This window comes from Xyrauchen texanus, chromosome 21 (genome assembly GCF_025860055.1).
Source record: "Xyrauchen texanus isolate HMW12.3.18 chromosome 21, RBS_HiC_50CHRs, whole genome shotgun sequence".
Classification (NCBI taxonomy): Eukaryota; Metazoa; Chordata; class Actinopteri; order Cypriniformes; family Catostomidae; genus Xyrauchen; species Xyrauchen texanus.
Genome location: NC_068296.1, coordinates 26,291,456 through 26,313,908, shown reverse-complemented (window position 1 = coordinate 26,313,908; position 22,453 = coordinate 26,291,456). Strand labels below are relative to the sequence as shown.

At 39.5% G+C, this 22,453-nt stretch overlaps 1 protein-coding gene across 1 annotated transcript in view; it reads left to right on the top strand.

Annotated features, from left to right (window-relative positions):
* LOC127662011 (diphosphoinositol polyphosphate phosphohydrolase 2-like) overlaps positions 1–22,453 on the top strand; it is a 43,308-nt gene that overhangs the window by 537 nt on the left and 20,318 nt on the right. Inside the window, exon 2 of the mRNA XM_052153023.1 lies at positions 21,265–21,375. Within this exon, the coding sequence (XP_052008983.1) occupies positions 21,265–21,375 (111 nt within the window). The remainder of the gene's footprint in view (positions 1–21,264; positions 21,376–22,453) is intronic.

The following is a 22,453-nucleotide window of genomic DNA, read 5'->3' as shown; positions in this document are numbered from 1 at the left end:
CACTCCACCTCCAAATATTATTTAAACTGCTTATTTGTCACGAAGAACTAATTCATGATTCATGGCTAGAAAATACATCGACTCTGCATGGGGTTGATGATAGAAGATATAAAAGTAATCGGTGAGATCAGCTTACCAGGTCAGAAGTGAGCCTTAGTCATGAGGAATGACAGCTGTCATCAACAGGTAACTGATCTTCTGTCCCAGATCATATCTCCCATACATATATAATGTCAACGTGGTTATTGCTTGTTTAGTGTCTAGGCAAGGTGTACAGTATAGAGTTTTGTAGTATATATGTGAAAAGGGAAAGAGTACACAAACAGCAAGGCTGTTGCCTAATCTCTAACTCGACTCCATCAGTCACTTTCATACAGCTGAATGTATTTGTCTGTCACAGGTTGGTTATGTATTTATTAAAAGGAAGTTGTACTGTATATAGTTGTTTAATTGGTTGGCAATAGTTTGACATGTAGATATTTGGAGCACATGCTTCATCAGCTCGAGTTAAATGGATACATAAAGAGTATTAGCTCTTTCATATCCAAATCAGAAACATTTATTGATTTAGTGATTGATCAATATATTGGCCAATATTTGGGTGTTTTAAGATTCTAGGCATTAGCCAACTGTCGGTTCCAGTCTACTGACAAACCTGTCAATGGATAGCCACATTTTCTTTTTTTACTTCTTTTTTTTTATTTGAATCAAATAAGTGTAAATTAAATGTTCAGTAAAGGTATAATTCGCCTATAAACTGATTTTTAAAAAAAATAAATTGTATTTACCCTCATGCCATCCCAGACGTGTATGACTTTCTTTCTTCTGCTGAACACAAATGAAGATTTTTAGGAGAGTATCTCAGCTCTGTAGGTCCATACAATCCAAGTGAATGGTGACCAAATCTTTGTAACTCCAAAAAGCACAGAAAATTGCATAAAAGTAATCCATCAGACTCCAGTGGTCAAGTCAATGAATTCTGAATCGATCCAATCGGTTTTGGGTGTGAACAAGCCAAAATATAACTCCTTTTTCATTGTACAACTTTTCTTTATTGTCAGTACCATGTACACAAGTGCAACAGTGGGTGAAAGTCTTGTCATTTGCCATTGCATGCTCTAGGCACGATCATGATTTCGACTTCGATTAAACTTCCTAGTGCGCAAACTGCTTGATTGCGCTAGAAACATGATCGCCAAGATTTATAGTGAAAAACAATTTATATTGTGGTCTGTTCTCACCCAAAATCGATTCGATTGCTTCTGAAGACATGGATTAAACCACTGGAGTCATATGGATTACTTTTATGCTGACTTTATGTCCTTTTGGAGCTTCAAAGTTCTTCCCACCATTCACTTTGGACCTACAGAGCTGAGATATTCTTCTAAAAGTCTGAGTTCTGCAGAAGAAAGTCATCCACATCGGGGATGGCATGACGATGAGTCACTCTCTTTGTAGAAGCTGTTTTCATTCTATTTTTTGCCGACACAGCTAAATAACATGCCTCATTTACATGGCCAGAAAAAAAACTATCTTTACTACTATTCATTTTTATGTTGAAAAATTCTTGTTGATGATGTTTAAAAAGCTGTTATGACACTGACCACCCATTGCATTTTGTGACCTCCTCGAAAGTAGGCTCCACTTAAGACTAAAAATACTGTTTATTATGAACCGTGTCAGTCACAGTTGAGATGTTAATACTAGGGGATGCACAGAAATTATAGGAAAATGCTGTTGCATAAACATACTTTCACCACCCCCTTCTCCCTCATGTCTTTTTTTTTTTTTTTTCTTAAATTAACTCATTCAAACTATAACTTCAAATGGAGTTATGATCAAATAATCTATCATTAAAATAACTACTGTATAGAATACAGTGCTCCCATTTTGATTACTGAAGTGAAGACATGAGGCTTGTTGAGGCATGGGAGCTTTGGGTCCTGAATATTCCACATTTCAATGGGACCCAGTCTCCCTGGTCTCTTCCATGTGATTGTCACAGAGAGGGTTCTGTTGGGGGTAGGGGGAAAGTTACACTATGTGCAAAAGGCTCCAAGTGACCTATCAACAGCAATTTATAGAACCAGAACGAAAGCAATTGCTGTCACCAGACATATTCCTTTTACAGTTTTTTCTTTCTTTCTTATTTGATCAGTTGCCCTTTTTCTCTCATTTTATCCTCCTTTTGGGAAGGATCTCATCTCTATAATTTCTGTTTACTGCTGATAATGTTTAGCATTAAGTCCAGGGACAGCACAGTGGATTTCATAACATTCCTGTAACAGTGAAAGTGAATCATGCACAGGCAAAGGCCTTGAGTAGTTAACTTCTATGCTCTTTATCCTGTTATATAAAATATACACATAATAATACATACTCACTGAGCACTTAATTAGGAACACCTGTACACCTACGTATTCATTTGATTATCAAATCAGCCAATCTTGTGGCAGCAGTGCAATGCATAAAATCATGCAGATATGGGTCAGGAGCTTCAGTAAATGTTCACATCAACCATCAGAATGGGGAAAAATGTTATTGCAGTGATTTTGACTGTGGCATGACTGTTGGTGCCAGATGGGTTGGTTTGAGTATTTCTGTAACTGCTGATCTCCTGGGATTTTCACACACAACAGTCTCTAGAATTTACTCAAAATGGTGCCAAAAATAAAAAAAACATCCAGTGATTGGCAGTTCTGCATATGGAAACGCCTTGTTGATGAGAGAGGTCAACAGAGAATGGCCAGACTGATTCGAACAGACAAAGTCTACAGTAAGTCAGATGATCACTCTGTACAATTTGAGTGAGCAGAATAGCATCTCAGAATGCACAGCACGTCGAACCTTGAGGTGGATGTGCTACAAGAGCCCATTTAGTGTTCCTAATAAAGTTGTAAGTGAGTGTAGATTGTCGCATTTTTTAAGAAATGTTAATGGTGCTTGTACATGCAAATCGGACCGCTCCTGGTGTTTACCTGCAGTTGCTTTGGGTATTTTTGGTGGTTGTTAGGGTGTTCTGGGTTATTGATAGCTAATTGCTTATTGGCCCTAGTCTCTATATTTTCTATGGGATTTTTTTTTATATTTGATCATATGCCAGGACATTCAAATCCTTAACCCGACATATGAGTAAAATTGCCACGAATAATAATAATTTCATAAACATGCTTTTTGACTATCCAAAAATCATGTGCATACGTGCCTCTCTTGACAGTGCAGTTAAGCTGCGTATTCCTATTCAGAATTAAAACTGCTGAAACAGTGCTTGTAAAAAATTTGTTTGTGCATGTGGGTTGTGTCTCTTTTAGTTCTGCCGCCCACTGATGACCAGCCGCGGCCCGTGCATTTTAAGTCTAGGCCTTCAATGCAGTTCATGCCATTAAGAAAACTCAGTTTCACAATGAATAATACACTGTATTATTGAATACCAGACACTGTTAAAATATAAGATTCATGCAACAACCAAGCTGTATGATGATCTGCAGGAGTTGCTACGCGTACTCTGCTTGCTGCGGAGACCAGGCCTCCAGTCCTCTGCATCGCCTGATGCCGGTGCCCGGGGAGGGGACGTCGTAAGCGTTGTGCAAGGAAGCGAAAGCGCAGCGGGGGTCCATGCTAGGCCAAAAACAAACCCTAGCCGGCCGGCTCTCCCATCTATCCTGCTCTGAAATGTTTGCTCCCTGGACAATAAACTGGACTACATCTGACTCCAGCAGACTACGCAGCATGAGTTTAGAGACTGCTGCGTCTTTTTTTCCACGGAGACGTGGCTCAGCGTCTGAGTTCCGGAAACCACCATTCAGCTAGACGGGCTCGCCTCATTTCGTGCCGAAAGAAATGCAGCTCTGTGCGGTAAGACTCGCGGTGGTGGCTTGTGTGTTTACATCAACACGGAATGGTGCAATAACTCTATGCTAGTCTCTAGTTTCTGCACATCGCTGGTGGAGCTTGTGACCGTTAGATGCAGACATTTTTATTTACCAAGGGAATTCACCACTGTTATCATAACCGGAGTTTACATTCCCCCCCCCCCCCAGCGCTAATGCTAAGGAAGCGCTCTCTGAACTGTATGGGGCTATGAGCGAACTGCAGAACGCTCACCCTGACGGACTGTTTATTGTCGCCGGAGATTTCAACCATGCGAATCTCAAGACAGTGCTCCCTAAATTCCATCAGTATGTGGACTTTGCAACGAAAGGTGCGAACATGCTTGATCTTGTTTACACAAACATCCCAGGCACGTACCGGGCGGAGCCCCTCTCCCACCTTGGCTACTCAGACCACATCTCTGTTATGCTAATTCCAGCATACAGACCGCTCCAGAAGCAGGTGAAAACATGGCCATTAGGAGCCATCTCTGCTCTTCAGGACTGTTTTGAGTGTACTGACTGGCACATATTGAGGGAGGCTGCAACATATGGCGACTCTAACAACTTGGAGGAATACACAGCGTCAGTGACCAGCTACATCAGCAAGTGCATTGATGTCACCTTCTCCAAGGCAATCACCACACGCTCCAACCCGCTACTGAGGACCCGAGACTCCTAAGTCCTCCTAAGAACAGGGAGGGCCAAACTGTCCTGGGCCATCAGAGAGGCAAAGCACGCACACGCCCAGAGAATCCACAGTCACTTCCAGGACAGAGGCGAGACGTGGCGCATGTGGCAGGGCATCCAGGCCATCACCAACTATACGACAACATCAGTTGCCTGTGACAAAGATGCATCCCTTCCAGATGCGCTGAACGACTTCTACGCTAGGTTTGAAGCACAGAACGACATTGTGGCGAGGAAGACCACCCCTCCTCCCAACGACTAGGTGCTCTGTCTTACCACGGCTGATGTGAGGAAAACTCTACGTTGGGTCAACCCAAGGAAGGCCGCTGGACCAGACAACATTCCTGGCAAAGTGTTTCGAGAATGTGCAGACCAGCTGGGAGATCTTCAACATCTCTTTGAGTAGCGCCGTTGTTCCAACATGCTTCAAGGCCACCACCATTGTCCCCATGCCAAAGAAGTCTTCAGTGTCCTGCCTCAACGACTGCCGTCCCGTCGCACTCTCACCCATCATCATGAAGTGCTTCGAGAGGCTCGTCATGAGGCACATTAAGACCCAGCTGCCCCCTCACTAGACCCACTGCAGTTTGCATATCATCCAAACCGTTCAACAGATGATGCCATCCCCACCACCCTCCATCTGGCACTCACCTACCTAGATAAAAAGGACTCATACGTTCAAATGCTGTTCATAGACTTCAGCTCAGCATTCAACACAATAATTCCTCAACACCTGATAGGAAAGCTGAACCTGCTGGGCCTGGACACCTCCCTCTGCAACTGGATCCTGGACTTCCTGACTGGGGGACCTCAGTCAGTCCGGATTGGTAACAGCATCTCCACCACCACCACACTGAGCACTGGGGCCCACCAGGTTCCTCAACACCAGCTCTATTACCAAGAAAGCCCAGCAGCGTCTCTACTTTCTTTGAAGGCTGAGGAAAGCACATCTCCCACTCCCCATCCTCACTAAATTCTATAGAGGGACTATTCAGAGCATCCTGAGCAGCTGCATTACCGCCTGGTTTGGCTCTTGCACCGTTTCGGACCGCAAAGCCCTGCACAGGATAGTGAGGACCGCTGAGAAGATCTTCCCTCCATCAAAGACATTTACAAAAAACCCTGCATCTGCAAAGCAACCAGCATTGTGGATGACCCCACACACCCCTCACACAAACTCTTCACCCTCCTGCCGTCTCGCAAGGGGTACTGAAGCATTTGGGCCTTCACGGCCAGACTGTGTAACATCTTCTTCTCCCAAGCCATCAGACTACTCAATACTCAGGGACTGGACTGACACACACACACACACACACACACACACACACACACACACACACACACACACACACACACACAGCGTCCTGAGTTGCACTTCAATTATTGTCACTTTATACCTGGCTGCTATCTCAATAACTACTATGTGAACACTATAGAACAGTATCTCATAGTATGTTATGTTAACATTTTGCATCTTTTTGCACTACTGTGTCCTGGTCGGCGCTGCACTGTCTCTCACTGTGCCTATTGTCCTGTTAATTCTTTGTAATTTATTGTACTGTCCCATACTTTTTGCACATGCACTTTATATAGGTATGTTATTTAGTCTGTGTAGTCTCATGTGGTTCTGTGTTTGTCCTTATGTTGTTTTATGTAGCACCATCGTCCTGGAGGAACGCTGTCTCGTTTCACTGTGTACTGTAATAACTGTATATGGTTGAACAACAATAAAAACCACTTGACTCGACTGTATGCCATACTGTCATGCATTACTTAGCAGTCACCTAATAATACCAACTGACATTTTAAAAACATGTCCAAGCACGAAAGCCAGAACCAAGGAGGTCTAATACCAAGAAAAAGCTCTCTAATAACATTTGTGATGAAAATTTTGCTTGCAATAAATTTAGTTTCGTCAGGGTACACTGTTACAGACACTGAATGCTCCAGCAGCCCAATTTACACTTAGAAAACTCCTGATGTTGCTATAACAATGCAAGAAGCACTTACCAATTTACTTAAAGTGAAAATCCATCCTCCTTTCCTGTTTAATTAATTAATTAATTACACAATCATTCAGAACATCTCGTGTTTTTAAATCCATAAGATTCTCTATCTCAATGGTGATGACAGTCGACTCATCAGCAAGATCTTGCTCTCTTCGCTTTCAAATTACGCACATCACTTAGTGTGCTTGCGTCAATCAAGGCCAGCTAGAAGGCCTGGATTGGCACATATCCTAAAGACCACACCCACCCAGAACAAAAAAATAAATCTGATTGGCTGATGAATTTGACAATCTGACTTTAGTTGCCCATTCATTTTCTCTGTTGAGGGATTCTGAAGAAATTCCAATAGGGGATGGCTGCAGACTAATGGGCGAGTGGAGCTCCATTCAAAAGCGGAAATACGTCACCTCTACTGCGGCCTTATACTGTCTATGACTGCGACCGAGCATATATATATATATATATATATATTTAACCGAGCGCATATGTACGTGACCTCACCTAATCTTCACACACAATATCAAAGCAGTATACTAAACTTTTACGAAGTGGAGGTGACGTATTTCCTGTTTGAGAGTGGAGCTCCAATCGCCCACAGTCTGCAGCCAGACCCTTCTCAGAAATTCTGAAGGCTTGACTGGGTGGAGCTCAGACACGCACCGCTTCGGCTAAGGAGCATGGCTTCGGGTAGTTTAAGTTTACAAACATTTACATTTATGGTTTGCCACAGGGACTTTATTGGAGTTCTTGAATTGTTAAGCTGAGCAGACTGGTTGAATAACAGTAATGTGAAAGTAGTCCTAGCAACCATGATCCTGATTAATGTGAACATGATACATTAGACTGCCCTTGAACAATGACAATCAAAACAAACCAGATTAAAACTGCATAGAGTGGCATGCTGTATGTGACTTTAAACCATGAGCACTTCCCCTGGTACTGTAGCTTGTGAGCTTTACCTTTAGCACTAGCAAATAGACTGGTTCAAGGAAAGAATTGGTTTAAAGGTTTATCTTTGTGAAAGGTTTATTTAAAGTGTAAATGGATGTTAGCTTAGTAGTCTGTTGACATGCTGTTACATTTATGCATTTGGCAGACGCTTTTATCCAAAGGGACTTTCAGTGCAAGTGTCTTGCTCAACGACACAATGGTGGTGTCTGTGGGGATCAAACCAGCGACCTTCTGATTAACAGTTATGTGCATTAATCCACTACACCACCACCACTACTGTTATGCATGTAAATTGTGTATTTAAAAATATAAAGGAATTTCTTGTATTCTAGATTGACATGACATTCCCAATAAAATATTGTGGTAATGTTTTGCTTTCAAACAGTTGCACAGTATCTGTGGATCTTGAATGCAGTTCTTAATGCAATCCACAAATAGACACACTCAACTTTATAACACAGCTCTGACACTGATGCCTGTCGTGACTGGAAGACAGCCACTGTCATTTTTAACTGGTGTTTTGCCCAAGAGAAAGATTCTTGTTCTCTTGGGTTGTGTTGATGACTATCTGACCACACATTCTCATCTCATGGTTGAATTTAAGATACAATTAATCTTGGGTGTCACTGGGGCTCTGAACTGGTTCAGTATGTCAGCTTATGCTCAGGACTATGAGTGATTTAAGTTACAGAGCTAATTAATCCTTGTACAATAGTTTAAAATCAATAACATTATGAAAGACTAACAAATTGATTAATTCAGTGAACTGAATGTTGTGAATAAATTTATTTTAACTAGTGGTTCTAAACTGGTTTTGCTTCAGGGACCCAGATGTTTAATATTTTCTGAGATTTTCTTTTCTTTTACCTTGGCTTGTGTAGTTTTCTTCTTGGTTTTCCAGAAAGAGGGCATACATCAACCTTTCAATGCCCATCAGCCTAATTTGGCTTGCTTCTATCAAATGAGAGTTTAAGGGGTGCATAACCTTTGATTTTAACAGTAAAAGTAATGGAAGCATTTTTTTAAGTTGATAAGCCTTTATTTGGCTGTTCTACCTATGCATGATTATAAGGTTATATCTTGCATTTAGTGTAGTTTTTCCACTGTCATCTGTGATCATATTTAAACAGACCTGCAGCCCAATTATTGTTTTAAACAGGCAATTGACCCTTCACCAATCCTTGCCTTAAAAGCCTGAAAATCCTGTCTTGGAAACATCCTGTATGTTGTCATCTTCCATTTCTCTGACAAGCCCTTTTTTTACAGCAAGAGTCTATGGGAGTAATGTGGTAGTTGAGTAGTTTTAAGCTGAATTTGATAGAAATGATCCATAAAAAGTCAAAACCATTGTTGCTGGGTTACTTGTTATAGTGACACGAGGTACCTAGAAATGATACACTGGGTATTTATTTTTATTAAATCCACGTTTTGTACTGTATTATAGACATTTGCATTGAGCTGGTCTCTGCTCCACTACATCATAACTTTGCACTCAAAAACCCATATTGTATATACTCACATATTTCTCTCTCATATATATATATATATATATATATATATATATATATATAAATTACACACACACATACTCACACACACACATACTATGTATACATTTTGCTATTTGCACTTCTGGTTAGATGCTAACGGTATTTCATTGGCTCTGTACTTGTATTTTGCACAATGACAATAAAGTTGAATCTAATCTATTAAATAAATCTCGAGAAAAGTATTGTATGGATTAAACTATGTCAGCCCTCATTTCCAAACGAACATGTATAACATCACCAAGGACACCTACATTTGCTCCAAGATAAGTTAAAGCTAATAACTTAACATTAATTCATGAATTGATTCAAGACTTGGTAAAGACAATAGTTTCCAGCATCATAGTGAGTCTGTTATGAGATGTTATAAGCAGTTCTGTTCACTTACACTAATGTTATCAGGTGTGTAATCGTTGTTAAATTGCGCTTTTCCCATCAAGTGACTGTGATAATTGTTGCCTCGATTCTGTTTCACAGTCTCCACAGTCTTTAATCAAATTCCTGTGCAATTTAACAATTTATTTTACAAAAAAAACCATCAGATAAATATGCTTCAACCTTGTGTGACCCCACTAACACATGCGTGGATTTAGTATTTTGCCTTCGCTACATGCAAAGCAAAATGTAATTTTATTTAAACAGACTGATCTCAGTTTAGGAGACTCTGGGCTGTCAGTAAAAAGTTAAACTTTCGATGGATGAAGTCATGTGACAAAACAACATGGCGATGATCACAGCAGAGTTTGTCTTTGGGAGAAACGACAACAAAACTTCAGCTGGTTAGAAACCTAATGAAGTTTTTGCATTGAAACCTGTTTGAGTCAAAAGATTAAAGTCTCTAGTTTCATCCAATATGCCATTTTTTAAATTTGAACGATTTATCGTGAAACGCCACGCGTCTAAATACAGTGTACACTAATGTGTACAATAGTACAAGTTTTCATTAGAAATTCTATATTTACTGTGCATTTTCACATTGAGAAATACATTGGTTTCAAAGGCTTTATATGGAGTTAGGATGAAAATATGGTGCATTTCAAACTGTCCTGAGACCAGTGTGGACGGACAGCACACTGGAGGTGAAAGTCATTTCCTAATTAGGGAGAAAGGGAGTATCCTATAGCATTTTAAGTGCACTCAATCCAAACTTCCAAAAAGTTTCAGGCTGCAGATGATGTTTAAACCACTTAACATGGTTGGCACACATGGGACAGTGATGATCAGTACATAGATTCAACATTTATAATGAACAATTTTAAAAGTCATATTGAAATGATTGTCCATTTGTTGTGAATTTTAGACAGTCTTGGATTCATTGTTAATCTTAAAAGCGAATATTTTTCTTTACCCTTGACATTAAGATCATCATCACATGTTTTATAAACAGTGCAGGATTATGCACCATTCAGAATAAAATCGAGAATGCCTTTTTTAAATTAATTGCCTAAATTTGTATTAAATTCGAGGAACGTATAACAGAACTAACATTCAAATAAATGTATATTACTGCAGTTATATATTTATATGTGATTTCATATTGATCATGCCATTGATTTTATTGACAATGGTGGAAGAACACGTCGTTTTCATTCAACCGAATTTTAAAACCTTGACGGATAATTTCAAAATGCTGTTCGTTATTTTGGCAGATTAAAAAACCTGTGCCCAAGCCGTGGATGTTGTACCTCTTTAAATAACAAGTTCCTCCTGTATTTGACTTGTTTGGGAGTCATCCCAATCTGTATGTTCACCTTTCTCTGTTTCTTTGTCTCTCATTCACAGTCTCACATGCAGGTTGATCATGATTCATGATGCACATGGTTTACATATCGCTATATACATTGAATAGCAAAATGGTTATACCGCTGACACCTTGTACCATTGGCATGATATATCATCACCATACTGCCTTACCTTCTACATATTAGGAAAATGTAAATACCATCAGTATTTTGTGGTGTTCAGGGTGCAGGCACATATGCTGTGATGAGAACACATTTGAACAGTAGTGCTGCCAGGAGATTTGCTGTCTTTGGAAACAATTGGCTTGTATAGTTTTATTATCTTGTCACTTCCAAGGATGAGCTGAATGAAAATAGTTTTATAGCTATCAGTGGGCAGGGGACTTTATCTGACACATCACATACTCTGATTCTGACTGCAGCGCTGAATGGAATTAAAGTGCTAAAAAAAAGAAAAAGGTAAACAAAATATTATATTACATAAAAGCTAAAACAATAAAGCTCCTTTTTAAAAGAGGCAGTTGTGTTCTTATTTGTAATTAGCAATCATGTAATAGGATTCATTGGCAAAATTTGGTAAATAGTTCATAGTTGCATTATTTTCTTTGGGAATACCATAATGACTTTAATCTTGTATGCCAGCATTTTTTTCTTTTTTTTTTCTTTTTAGTGTTTTAGACCAGTGGTTTAGGGACCCTCAGGGGGCCATAAGAACATTTTGAGAGAGAGAGAGAGAAAAAAAATGCATTTAAAGTAGTAAAAAAACAGAAGAAACTGACTTCATTGTCATACAATGACAACTTAAAGCATATCTTTTATAAATAAAATTACAAATGGGTAGCTGCCTTTTTTATATTTTAGAAAGGGGATGCAAGGGGATCATCATATTTGGAGGTGCTTGACCAAGTTGGAACACCACTGTGTTAGTGATTCTGTGTCAATACAAATGCAAATTTTTGGTCTAATTAAACCAATTGCCTACCTGTCAAATTGTCACTCTGTGTTATTAGGAAATTAAGCTACTTGCCCAACTTATTATCTGCAGTAGTGAGCGTATTGATTCTTGGGATTTCTCCACCAAAGGCTGTGATTGAACCGTGTGCCTTTTCAGTAGCAATGTAAAGGCTGAACCTGTGTGATTTCTCCACATCTATCAGGGCCACTTGATCTGGCCGCACCTGTTTTTGCTCCTACACCTCATACCTCAAAGAAGAGCTTGACTCTCAGCATACAGAATCTACTGCTCTAGCTGGGGGCAGCTGTTGCCGGTAGTTTATTTATACGAAGTGATACCACAGAAATACACTACCTTCTAGAAGAGTAGTGGAGAGTGTCCACATTAAATGTTGGAGTAATACAGTAGAATCACATTAGCTCATCATTGATGGAGCTTGTGACTCATAAACCATTATGAACACATTCATAGTGAAAGACATTTGATCAGTGGTGAATTCTCAGGGCCAGCCTTCTCTGCTGGCCTAACATGCCAAATAATTTTTTTTTTATCCTTTCATTCTCAATCACCTTTTTGCCTGTGTATTTTTAATTGCTTTCCACTCTTAATTAATCTACTAACATATAGAGAAAAACAAAAAGTTTATCCAGTCAGAATTTATTCCTTGATGCTTACAAGCGAAGTGTGACAGCTGTTTCACAAATCACATGCCCGAAGCCATGCTCCTTAGCCGAAGCAGCGTGTGAGTTTGAGCTCCACACCCCCAGGGCTTCAGAATTTCCACAGAATCCCTCAACAGTGCACATGAATGAGCGACTAAAGTCAGATTGTCAGATTCATCAGCCAATCAGATTGATTTATTTGTACTTGGTGGGTGTGATCTTTAGGATATGTCCCAGTCGGGGCCTTCTAGCTGGCCTTGAGTGACGCAGTCATGCTTTGAGTAATTTGAAAGCAAAGAGCGCGAGAACTTGCTGACGAGTCGACTGTCATTACTGCCACTATCGGCATTGAGAGAGTTCCTATTCATTTAAAAACACAAGATGTTCTGCATGACCGTGTGATTTTGCTTAATTAATTAATCAGGAAATTAGGACTGATTTTCACGTCAAGTAAATTGGTAAGTGCTTTTTGCATTGTAATTGCAACATCAGGAGTTTTCTAAGTGTAAATTAGGCTGCTTGAGTGTTCAGTGTCAGATCAAGTTTTGAGCAGTACTGCTGCATTCCATTCAACTAGGAAAGCCGGATTTTCCAACTTCCTACTAGGAAAAGTGCAATGGAATGCAACTTAAAGTCAGAATTACAACTTGTAGGTTCTTGCAGAAATTCTCAACTCCGATTTCGCCGAGATGCAGTTGCATAATGCCACACAAACATGTCGACACTCAGGGAGATATACACAGTAAGTGATCAACATTCACTTTATTAATTAATATCGCTAAATTAGTTTCCACATTAAACGATATTAAAGCTTGTTTAACAAATACCTGGAGAAACAGGTGTAATAATCGTACACCTGAAGCACAAATGCTAGTGCTGCAGCATTGTTTATAGGTTGGGTTGCTAGGAGACATCTCTAATGAGAGTCAAAGCTAACGGGAGCATTGCGGTTTTGTTTCCTTAAACGTCATCTTCCGAATATCAGGGAATGTAATGCATTTATGGTCGGAGATATCAAATAGGAATATCCCACATCCAACTTGAATGGAATGCAGTATTACCATGAACCCTGATGAAACGAAATTTATTGCAAGTGAAATTTAAATCGCAAACGTTATTAATTTTTTCCAGGTATTATAGACCTCATTGGTAGATTCATATGACAAATTGTGATTTTTGAATGTCTGTTCGGGAGACGTTCATTTCACAAACGGTCATGCTGCAGTTTAAAATTAGGTTTGCTTGAGCATTAAGTGTCGTTTCAAGTTCTGGCTTTCGTGCATGGACGTGTTTTTAAAATGTCAATTGTATTATTAGTTGGCTGCGACAATGTATGATGCCCAAAGGCATACGGTGTCTTATTCATTGTGAACCTGTTTTATTAATGGCATGAATCACACTGAAGGCCTAGACTAGGGCCCTACGAGTTTTATTTTTTCACAAATTCAGTTAAATTTTTTTCAGATTTATTTTCATCTGTTTTGTATTTTTCATTTTTAACCAACTTTTACTTGTAAAAGTCAACTAAGTGCACAAACAATTGCAATATGTCAATATTTTTTTATTCAAACTGTGGATACATTCAGGATAGTGTAAACTCTCTGCACTCTCAAAAGTTCTTTCTCAGGGCAAAAATATAATTCGTACCAGAGAACAAAATAAATGTAATTGCAATAATTAGCCTTTAGGCCGAATAAAATATACAAATAAAAGTGTAGCTTAAAAATGTAATTTAGGGGACTTCCGGTTGGACGCTGATAATGATGGCAGCATAGAGGAACAGCTCCCCGACTAAAGTTTTAAAATTCCCCTTTTCTCGGATTGTAAGCATCAAAATTAGGACATTATAGTAAGGGGGTATCATGACAAGAGGGAAAGCAAAGAAAACTGGAAACAACACTGGAAATTTGGAAGACGTCGAAAGTCAGTCAGGACTAGCAGCGAAGCCAATGTTAGCCGAGGACGAAGCTAGCAAAGCCACGAGTAAAGCAGACGATTCATCTAAAAAGATGGCAACTTTAGACATTGTGCTGCAAGAGCTCAGAGATTTTTCACAGTGAGAACGGGGAAAACCTCAAAGTAATAGATAGCAGGTTGGACGAGGCTAAGCGGCGCATAATGGAGTCAGAAGACCGGATTCAAAATATTAAAGACGCCACTTTGGAACTTTTGGAGTTACAAAATCAAGTTGCAGCTAAATTGACGGATCAAGAGGGTCGCTTAAGAAGGGACAATATCAGGATTCACGGCTTAAAAGAAGGAGCAGAAGATGGGGCCCAGTCGATGGTCGCATTCATCGAGTCCCTCCTGAGAGAGAAGCTTGAATTACCGCCGTCCCTAGAACTCACCATTGAACGAGCTCACCGGTCGTTGGCTGCGCCACCCCCAAATGACGCTCCACCGAGATCAGTAGTGGTGAAGTTTCTCAGTTACAGATGCAAAGAAGAAATCATGAAGACGGTGTGGCAGAAAAAGGGATTCGAGGACGAAGGCAGGAAGATAATTATAGATCATAACTATGCACCAGAGATTTTGAAACAGCGGAAAAAATACGGGGAGGCAAAGAAAGTGCTTCGGGATAAGAAGATTCGTTTCCAAACGCCATTTCCTGCACGTCTCCGGGTATTTTATGATGGTGGGACATGCACGTATGAGTCAGCGGAGGCGGCGACGAAAGATATGGCTGACAGGGGCTTCCAGGTGAAGGTCGTGGAGCCCACGGAGGACGTAATAGAGAAGATAAAGCACCTGACGTGGCGCCGTGACCGAGCCACGAACGGTGGATGACAGGCGGATGCTAGACCCGGGTGTAAGCAGAGACTGCAGGCTTTTAGGAGGATGCCGGAGGCAAATGACTGATCCAGAATATTTCAGGACTTTTTTCTTTCTTTTTTTTTCCCTTCTTCTTTTCTTTCAGTGTTTTAGGGTGAGATGTATAAGAAGAACTCCCTCAAATTAAGGTACAATTGTCAGGTACTGTATTCTCCGAGTTGTCGTTATGGTATGTATTTTTGGTTAGATTCTTGTTTCAGAGAGGGCCCTCTGGCTGTTAGGGCCAGAGGCTATCCCTCCGAGTCTTATCTAGGCTCAGATAAGGTCGAGAGAATGACCTAAATATTGGAAGTCTTTTTGTTTTTGTTTAGTGATTTGATAAAAAATTGTTCTAGAGCTTGTTTTGTTAGGCTCATGGTTGTGTGTTTTTACGGTGGCATAGGGGGAGTACTGGGGATAATAATAAGAACAATTAGACCTAAAATATGGCTATACAAAAAAAACTTAAAGTGGTTTCCTATAACGTGAATGGTGTTCTCAACCCAATTAAAAGAAGTAAAATTCTAAGTAAAATGAAGAAAGATAGGGCGGGGATAGTTTTCCTGCAGGAAACCCATCTGACAGAAAAAGAACATGAAAAACTGAAGAGAAATGGCTATAACCAGGTATATGCTGCTTCATATAAATCAGGCCACAGGAGAGGGGTAGCGGTTTTAATATCGAATCAAATCCCATTTCAGAAACAGTCAGTGATAAGCGATAAAGATGGAAGATATGTCTGGGTTAAAGGAAGAGTAGAGGGAGTATTAATTAGTCTTCTGAATATATATGCACCCCCTGGCTCAGATTGGACGTTTTATAGAAAATTGTTTGAGTTGGTGGCATCAGAGGGGGAGGGGGTTTTAATCGCAGGAGGGGATTTGAACCAAAGGTTGGACCCTCAATTAGACACCTCAGGGAGGGGAGTAAAAAAGAATGTGATTCCAAATAAAATTGGAAATATGATGGGGGAATTGGGTATCATGGATGTATGGAGAGAATTGAATCCTACAACCAAGGACTACACTTTTTACTCTTCTCCGCATAAAATATATTCAAGAATAGATTACATCCTAATGTACAATAAAGATAGACATATGGTGGGGAATTGTGAGATTGGGGTGGCTGACTTATCTGATCATAGTCCGGTTTATGCAACATTGGCTTTGAGACCTGAAAAAAGAACAACATTCTGGAGACTTAATGCCAGTATATTAAAAGGAAGTATTAAGGAAGAAATAGAATCGGAAATTCAAAGATATTTGGAGGAGAATGATAATGGGGAAGTGTCCCCACCAGTACTATGGGACGCGTGTAAGGCGGTGTTAAGAGGGAAAATAATTGCCAAATCTGCTTATTTAAAAAAATTGAGGCAAAGGAATCTTGATGCATTACAATTGGACCTACAGAAATTAGAACAGGAACATAAAGAAAGGCCGAATGACAAAACTTATCAGGAAATTAGGAAGGAAAAAAGCAGAGATAAATGAAATTTACTCAGCAGACATACAAAAAAAGTTACTGTTCACAAAACAACTTTATTATGAAACAGGTAGTAAATCGACAAAGTTACTGGCATATAAGTTAAGAAAACAGCAGGCTAGAAGTAATATATATAAGATAAGGGATTCTCACAATAATAATAATAAGGTATAAGACAGAGGACATAAAAAAATGCTTTGAATCATATTAAACACAACTTTACGACCAACCACTCATAGATAATATAGCAGACATAGAAGCCTTTTTAGATACACTTTCATTGCCTAAGGTAACAGACGAACAAAATTCATTCCTGATATCAGTGATTACAGCTCAGGAAATAACTCTGCGATTTCTAAACTCAAAGTGAGTAAGTCCCCGGGAGCAGATGGATACTCCTCAGAATGGTATAAGTTGTTCAGGGAATCATTAATTCCAATGCTAGAAAAAACGTTTAACTAGGTGTTAAAGAATGGTGAAATACCATACTCATGGCGGGAAGCCATAATTTCTGTAATCCCTAAAGAAGGCAAGGACGAATTGGACTGTTCCAGCTATAGACCTATTAGTGTCTTGAATCAGGACTATAGACTTTTCACTGCAATATTGGCTAGACGTATTGAGCTGTTTTTCAGCTCAGACAATGTTCATATTTTTTGGAGTTGTCCTTCGATGGTGAGCTGTTTTTCAGCTCAGACAATGTTCATATTTTTTGGAGTTGTCCTTTGATGGTGAAATATTGGATGGAACTTAAACAATGTATGGACAAGATTTTACAGATTGATCTACCTTTCACTTTTGACACACTTTATTTGGGAAGACGTAATATGCAAGGTAAAAAGAATCTGAATTGTAAAATGTTTAAAATCATGTTACTAGCAGGAAAAAAGGGAATTACTAGGAAATGGCTTAAGGTGGAAGCGCCAAGAAAGGAAAATTGGGTTGATGTGATGCATGATATATACGTTATGGAGAAACTGACTTCCACTTGTAGATTTGAAATGGATAAATTCGAGAGGTTGTGGAATGGATTCTTGAAATTTATTCGGCCAATAAGATCAGACTTTGTGTGAAACATAATACCTGAGGCTCTCCCCTGTTTTTGTTCTTGCTACCTGTTTGTTTGTTTGCTTGTTTGCTTTGTTTTTGTTTTATTATTATTTTCATTTATTTATTTATCTTTTTGTTTTATGGGAAAAAGATGTAGTAGGACAAGATAAAAATGTTGTATAATATGACCAAATGTATATTTATGTCTTGCAACATCAAGAAAAAATTAATATTATTGTCAGTGAGGAGTGTCTTGTACTTGCTGAAGCTCCTTTCACAGTCAACTGAACTGACTGGAATGTACATGTAAGACATTGCCATTTCTGCAACCCTTGGAAATCCTTGGCTTTTGCCTTTCCAGTAGTCAGCAAGGTCCAGGGAAGTTGAGAGGGCTTCATTCCTGACACAATGTTGATATGAAGCCCACTCCTCACTGAGCTCTGAAGATGCGCTCTTCAGAGCCCACAGAGTACCATAGGCCTCAATATACCTCTCCATCGCAGGTGCCTGTCTGGGATCAAACACTCTGATCATCTTGTAGATCTCTCTGGCAGGTTGGACATTCCAGTGCTTTGAACATTTTTCAAATTCAATGTGAAATCCATCATGAAGGTGATCAAGTACATCCCTCTTCTGTTGCATGGTCATTTGATTCAGCAGCTCATCCATTTTGGCCCCAAAGCCATGGGTTTTTGGCTGTTCCATTAACTAAGTAGGAACCAAGATCGTCCATGATGTTATAAGCAGAGACTGCTGTGGGAGAGTGGGTGCCCTCAAGCACCCTCAGAGCTGTAACTAATTTGCCACACCCCTCAGAGATGAAGGACAGCTTCACCTGCAGGGCCTCTAGCTTGTCATCTGTATCAAGCAGTTCAAGGATGTTTCTAATTGCCTGAGCAGAGGAATTCTCAGCCATAAAAAAAGCTCCTTGTAGAGATGGACTTGGTCAGCATGGTACTGAACTGATTCGAACCAACTATTCCATCTTGTATTTCCTGGCTCAGGAGGAACCTTGGGCTTCACAGCCTCCTTTGTTGTCAAAAAGCACAGCCATCTCCTCTTTCTAGCAGGTTTTTTGAAGAAAGAAGATTTCACCCACATCACCAAAGCTGTGACCTTGCTTAAGTATTTGTAGTGTTGCCAGGTCTCTCCCACCAAATTGATGACATGGCACAATCAGGTTGCATGCACACTGAGGCATTAGACTCTTCAATACATCTTTGTAGGCTTTAAGACAACATGATTCATTGTCAGGTACCACTGCCAGAATGTCATTTAAGTTCACATGACTGGTGTGGAAAGACTGCAGCACTAGTTGAGAAAATTATGAAAAGTTGCAGCTCTCCATAAAGATAATATCGGTTAGAAAGTATTTGCCTTCAGTACCTGTTGAATTATATAGAAAATAAATAGGAAAATGTATTATAATACTTCTTCCAAATAGACGATTGTCCCCTGTTTGCAATGATTTAAAAGAAAGGGACGTATCTTCTTCATTTTCTCAAGTGGTATGTCTGTCTCCGCACACATTGCAACAAAATTCTCTACAAACTCACGTCTAGCATCTATTGATGTAGCTTCGATAGAAACCTGGAGGGCTGAGCTACCGGTAGTTGATTTCGCATTGTTCTTCAGATAGACTCGATTTTAGATGGCCATTACACGTATCTTTGCAAGTCCAGTCAATAGTGTGCTGGCAAAACTTACAGAAAAGCTGTTGGCCAGACTCATAGTAGTCATTGGGATATTGTTCAAGGTACTTGGCAGTTAATTGTGTTTCTTAACTTTTTTTAGATGCGCTTGTCTTACCGGAGGTAAGTCGTTTAGACTTGTATTGTATTCAGTCCATGTTTTCTGCAATGCGGAAACCATAGGCCCCTACTAGACTTTTAATGCATCACCCACCACTGCATTTGAGTTGCACACCAACACCATTTATTAAACATTATTTGGCCTTTTTGCCTTTTTTATTGATTGTAGCAGAGAAACTTTTATGTTTTAAAGTTTTAATTTCATTATCAAAATGGTGTCCAATCAATAATTTTTCCTTAAACTTTTAAAAAGTAAAAAATTAGAGCAATTACTTATCAACATGGCACTGCATTTTAACAATTTTATTCAGTACAAAAGCACTCTTCATTGTGATATATTGCTTAATTTGTGTTATTACAATCATTATTCATTAATAATTTTACTATAATATAGTTCTGTTGCAATTTCTTACATTTCAGGCATTTAGCTTTTATTATGAATCATGCTTTTATTTTGACAGAAGTTTAATTTCTCCAGATAAACAGTTTGCTTCATGGCCCAGTGTGATCATTAAAGCGCAAATTATGTGATTTTAATAATATAATTTATATAAAAATTATGCTTCAGAGTGGCTTAAGTGCTCATCTCTCATACAACGTGAAGGATTCTCATAGTCTGTGGAGTTTCCAGTGTATGAGTGGTCTGCTCCACGCATTCATTTAAAGCTTGTGCAGCTCATACAGACTAGGATTGCAGCGTTCCACGGTTTAATAATCACACTAGGACATATCACAATTTTAATTTGATTAGTTGTGCATTTCAGTGTAATAGGAGCAACAGAGCACACTCTCAAATAAGTGTGAGCATTTGAAAGCAGTTGTGTGTGCGGGTAACAGATTGAGTCGGTGCTCTGTACTATAGGTACTGTAAAATCACTGGTATCGTTACAGGTTTTTTATTTTAGGACCGACTTTGTACCGAGGTATCGGTACTTTTTACAACACTAGTCCTGAGATATCTCACTGGTCTCTGTGATAGCTGGAGACTTTGTAAAAGGCAAACAAAAATGTGTCCAGTACTACGGACATTGACGCTTTTCACCTGTCAGTCATTTTGCTCGTTCTCATAGTGTTGTATGTGAAGCGGATCATTGAGGCTATGATTCATAATGTTTGTCAGTTGAGGGCACTATTGGGCCACTGTTGAATTTGACACTGTTGAATTTTGAATGCTAAAATCACTTACAGCACCTATAACGAGTATTCTGTTGGCCTGTTTAATAATTCTGTCAATATAAGTCTATGGTATTTTTCTAATATTTTAATGTCTACTGTGCGAACAAAGTAAATCTGATCAGTTAGAATAGACAAACATCAGTAAGTCAGAACAGTTTGAAGGTCTGTACCAAGTTTGGTGGATGTAGCTTGAATGTTCTAGGAGGAGTTAGTGTTAGAAATTTTTGCCTGGGTTTAGGGATTTGGAAAAGACCCTATACCATGTTTGTAGAATAATAGTATGTTGGCTTTTGTCAAGCCAGCTTAATGAAATTAATTGCCACAGTGCATGCTGAACCCCCAGCAGTGTCAGAAAGGTCAGCAGATGGATGATACTTTTGAAGATTGAGGTACTGTGAGCAGTGTCAGGTATGGCTCAGTTATTTAATGAAGATGTTCTGACAGTGTTGATGAGAACTGGGATTTGGACTACACTGACTAAGCTCTATCTGGGTATGTGTGTGTGGCAGGTCTTGCTTGTTAGCAGCAGTCGGCACCCAGATCAATGGATCGTTCCCGGAGGTGGGATGGAGCCGGAAGAGGAGCCTGGAGGAGCTGCGGTTCGAGAAGTCTATGAGGAGGTGAGCTCTCCTCCTGTGATCTGCTCCCCGATTACTTAGAAAAGACACACCAGGAGGTTTGAATGTAAACCGCTAAGACCTCAACTTTATTATTGACTACTTGTTAGTCATTATAATCTTCTATCAATAGCAGTTATACATTTGTATACAGATTCGTTTAACGAACTACCATGTAAAAATCAGTTTGGGACAATGATAGGATCAAACCCCAGCTCACCTTGCAGATAATCACCTTCCAGAGATAATGTAAATCCATAAATCCAAATTTAAGTCATAGTAACGGTGCTATCCACTATGAAAAAACAACAGTCATAAATAACATTACATCATTTACATGAAGGATAGGTTATCTGTTGATCAGTTGGTTATTTATGTATTTATTAAGGGGGAAAATGAAAGGTAAGTGGGGGATTTGTTGTTGAAAAATGCCTCAAACCATCCTAAGCTGATTTGCTGGTCTTAGCTGGGAGGCCAGTTGGTTTCCCAGCCTAAACCGTTTAAATTTACACTCAAGGCTTCTAAATCCAGTCAACAGACAACCCTGACCAGGCTGGGAGACTAGCCAAGTCCAGCAAACCAACTTAATTGTTTTTTGTTAGTTTTTCTTCAGCAGGTGAGGTTATCTGTACTTATTGAAGTGGGTTGCGTCACCAGTACTATAGGTTGTCTATCGAGTAATCATGATCTTTGAGGAGCAGAGACTTTGCAGTCTATTAGTCCAGGGTCCTAAATGTGGTCTGACTCAACTCTTGTGCTATATATGTGTACTAGCATAGAGGCCTTGCTCATGTATGGGTTTAGAGTTATGGGTAGCAGCTGTCCCTCATTATTTTGTCATCAGGATTTTTTTGTGCTTCACATGTCCACTATGTGTCTGATTTGCCTTGGTTAGGGTAATGTTCAAGACATCAGAATTGTGTCACTTCAGACTTGTAACTGAGACGGCTCTATAGCCAAGAGCTGTTTCCTCTACTGGACTTAGTCACTGGACATGGTTGCAATTCCAAACAGCTGTAGGACCATGGTGGAGACTAAAGGCCAAAGTATACTTCACTATGTCTTGCACAAATTTTGTCTT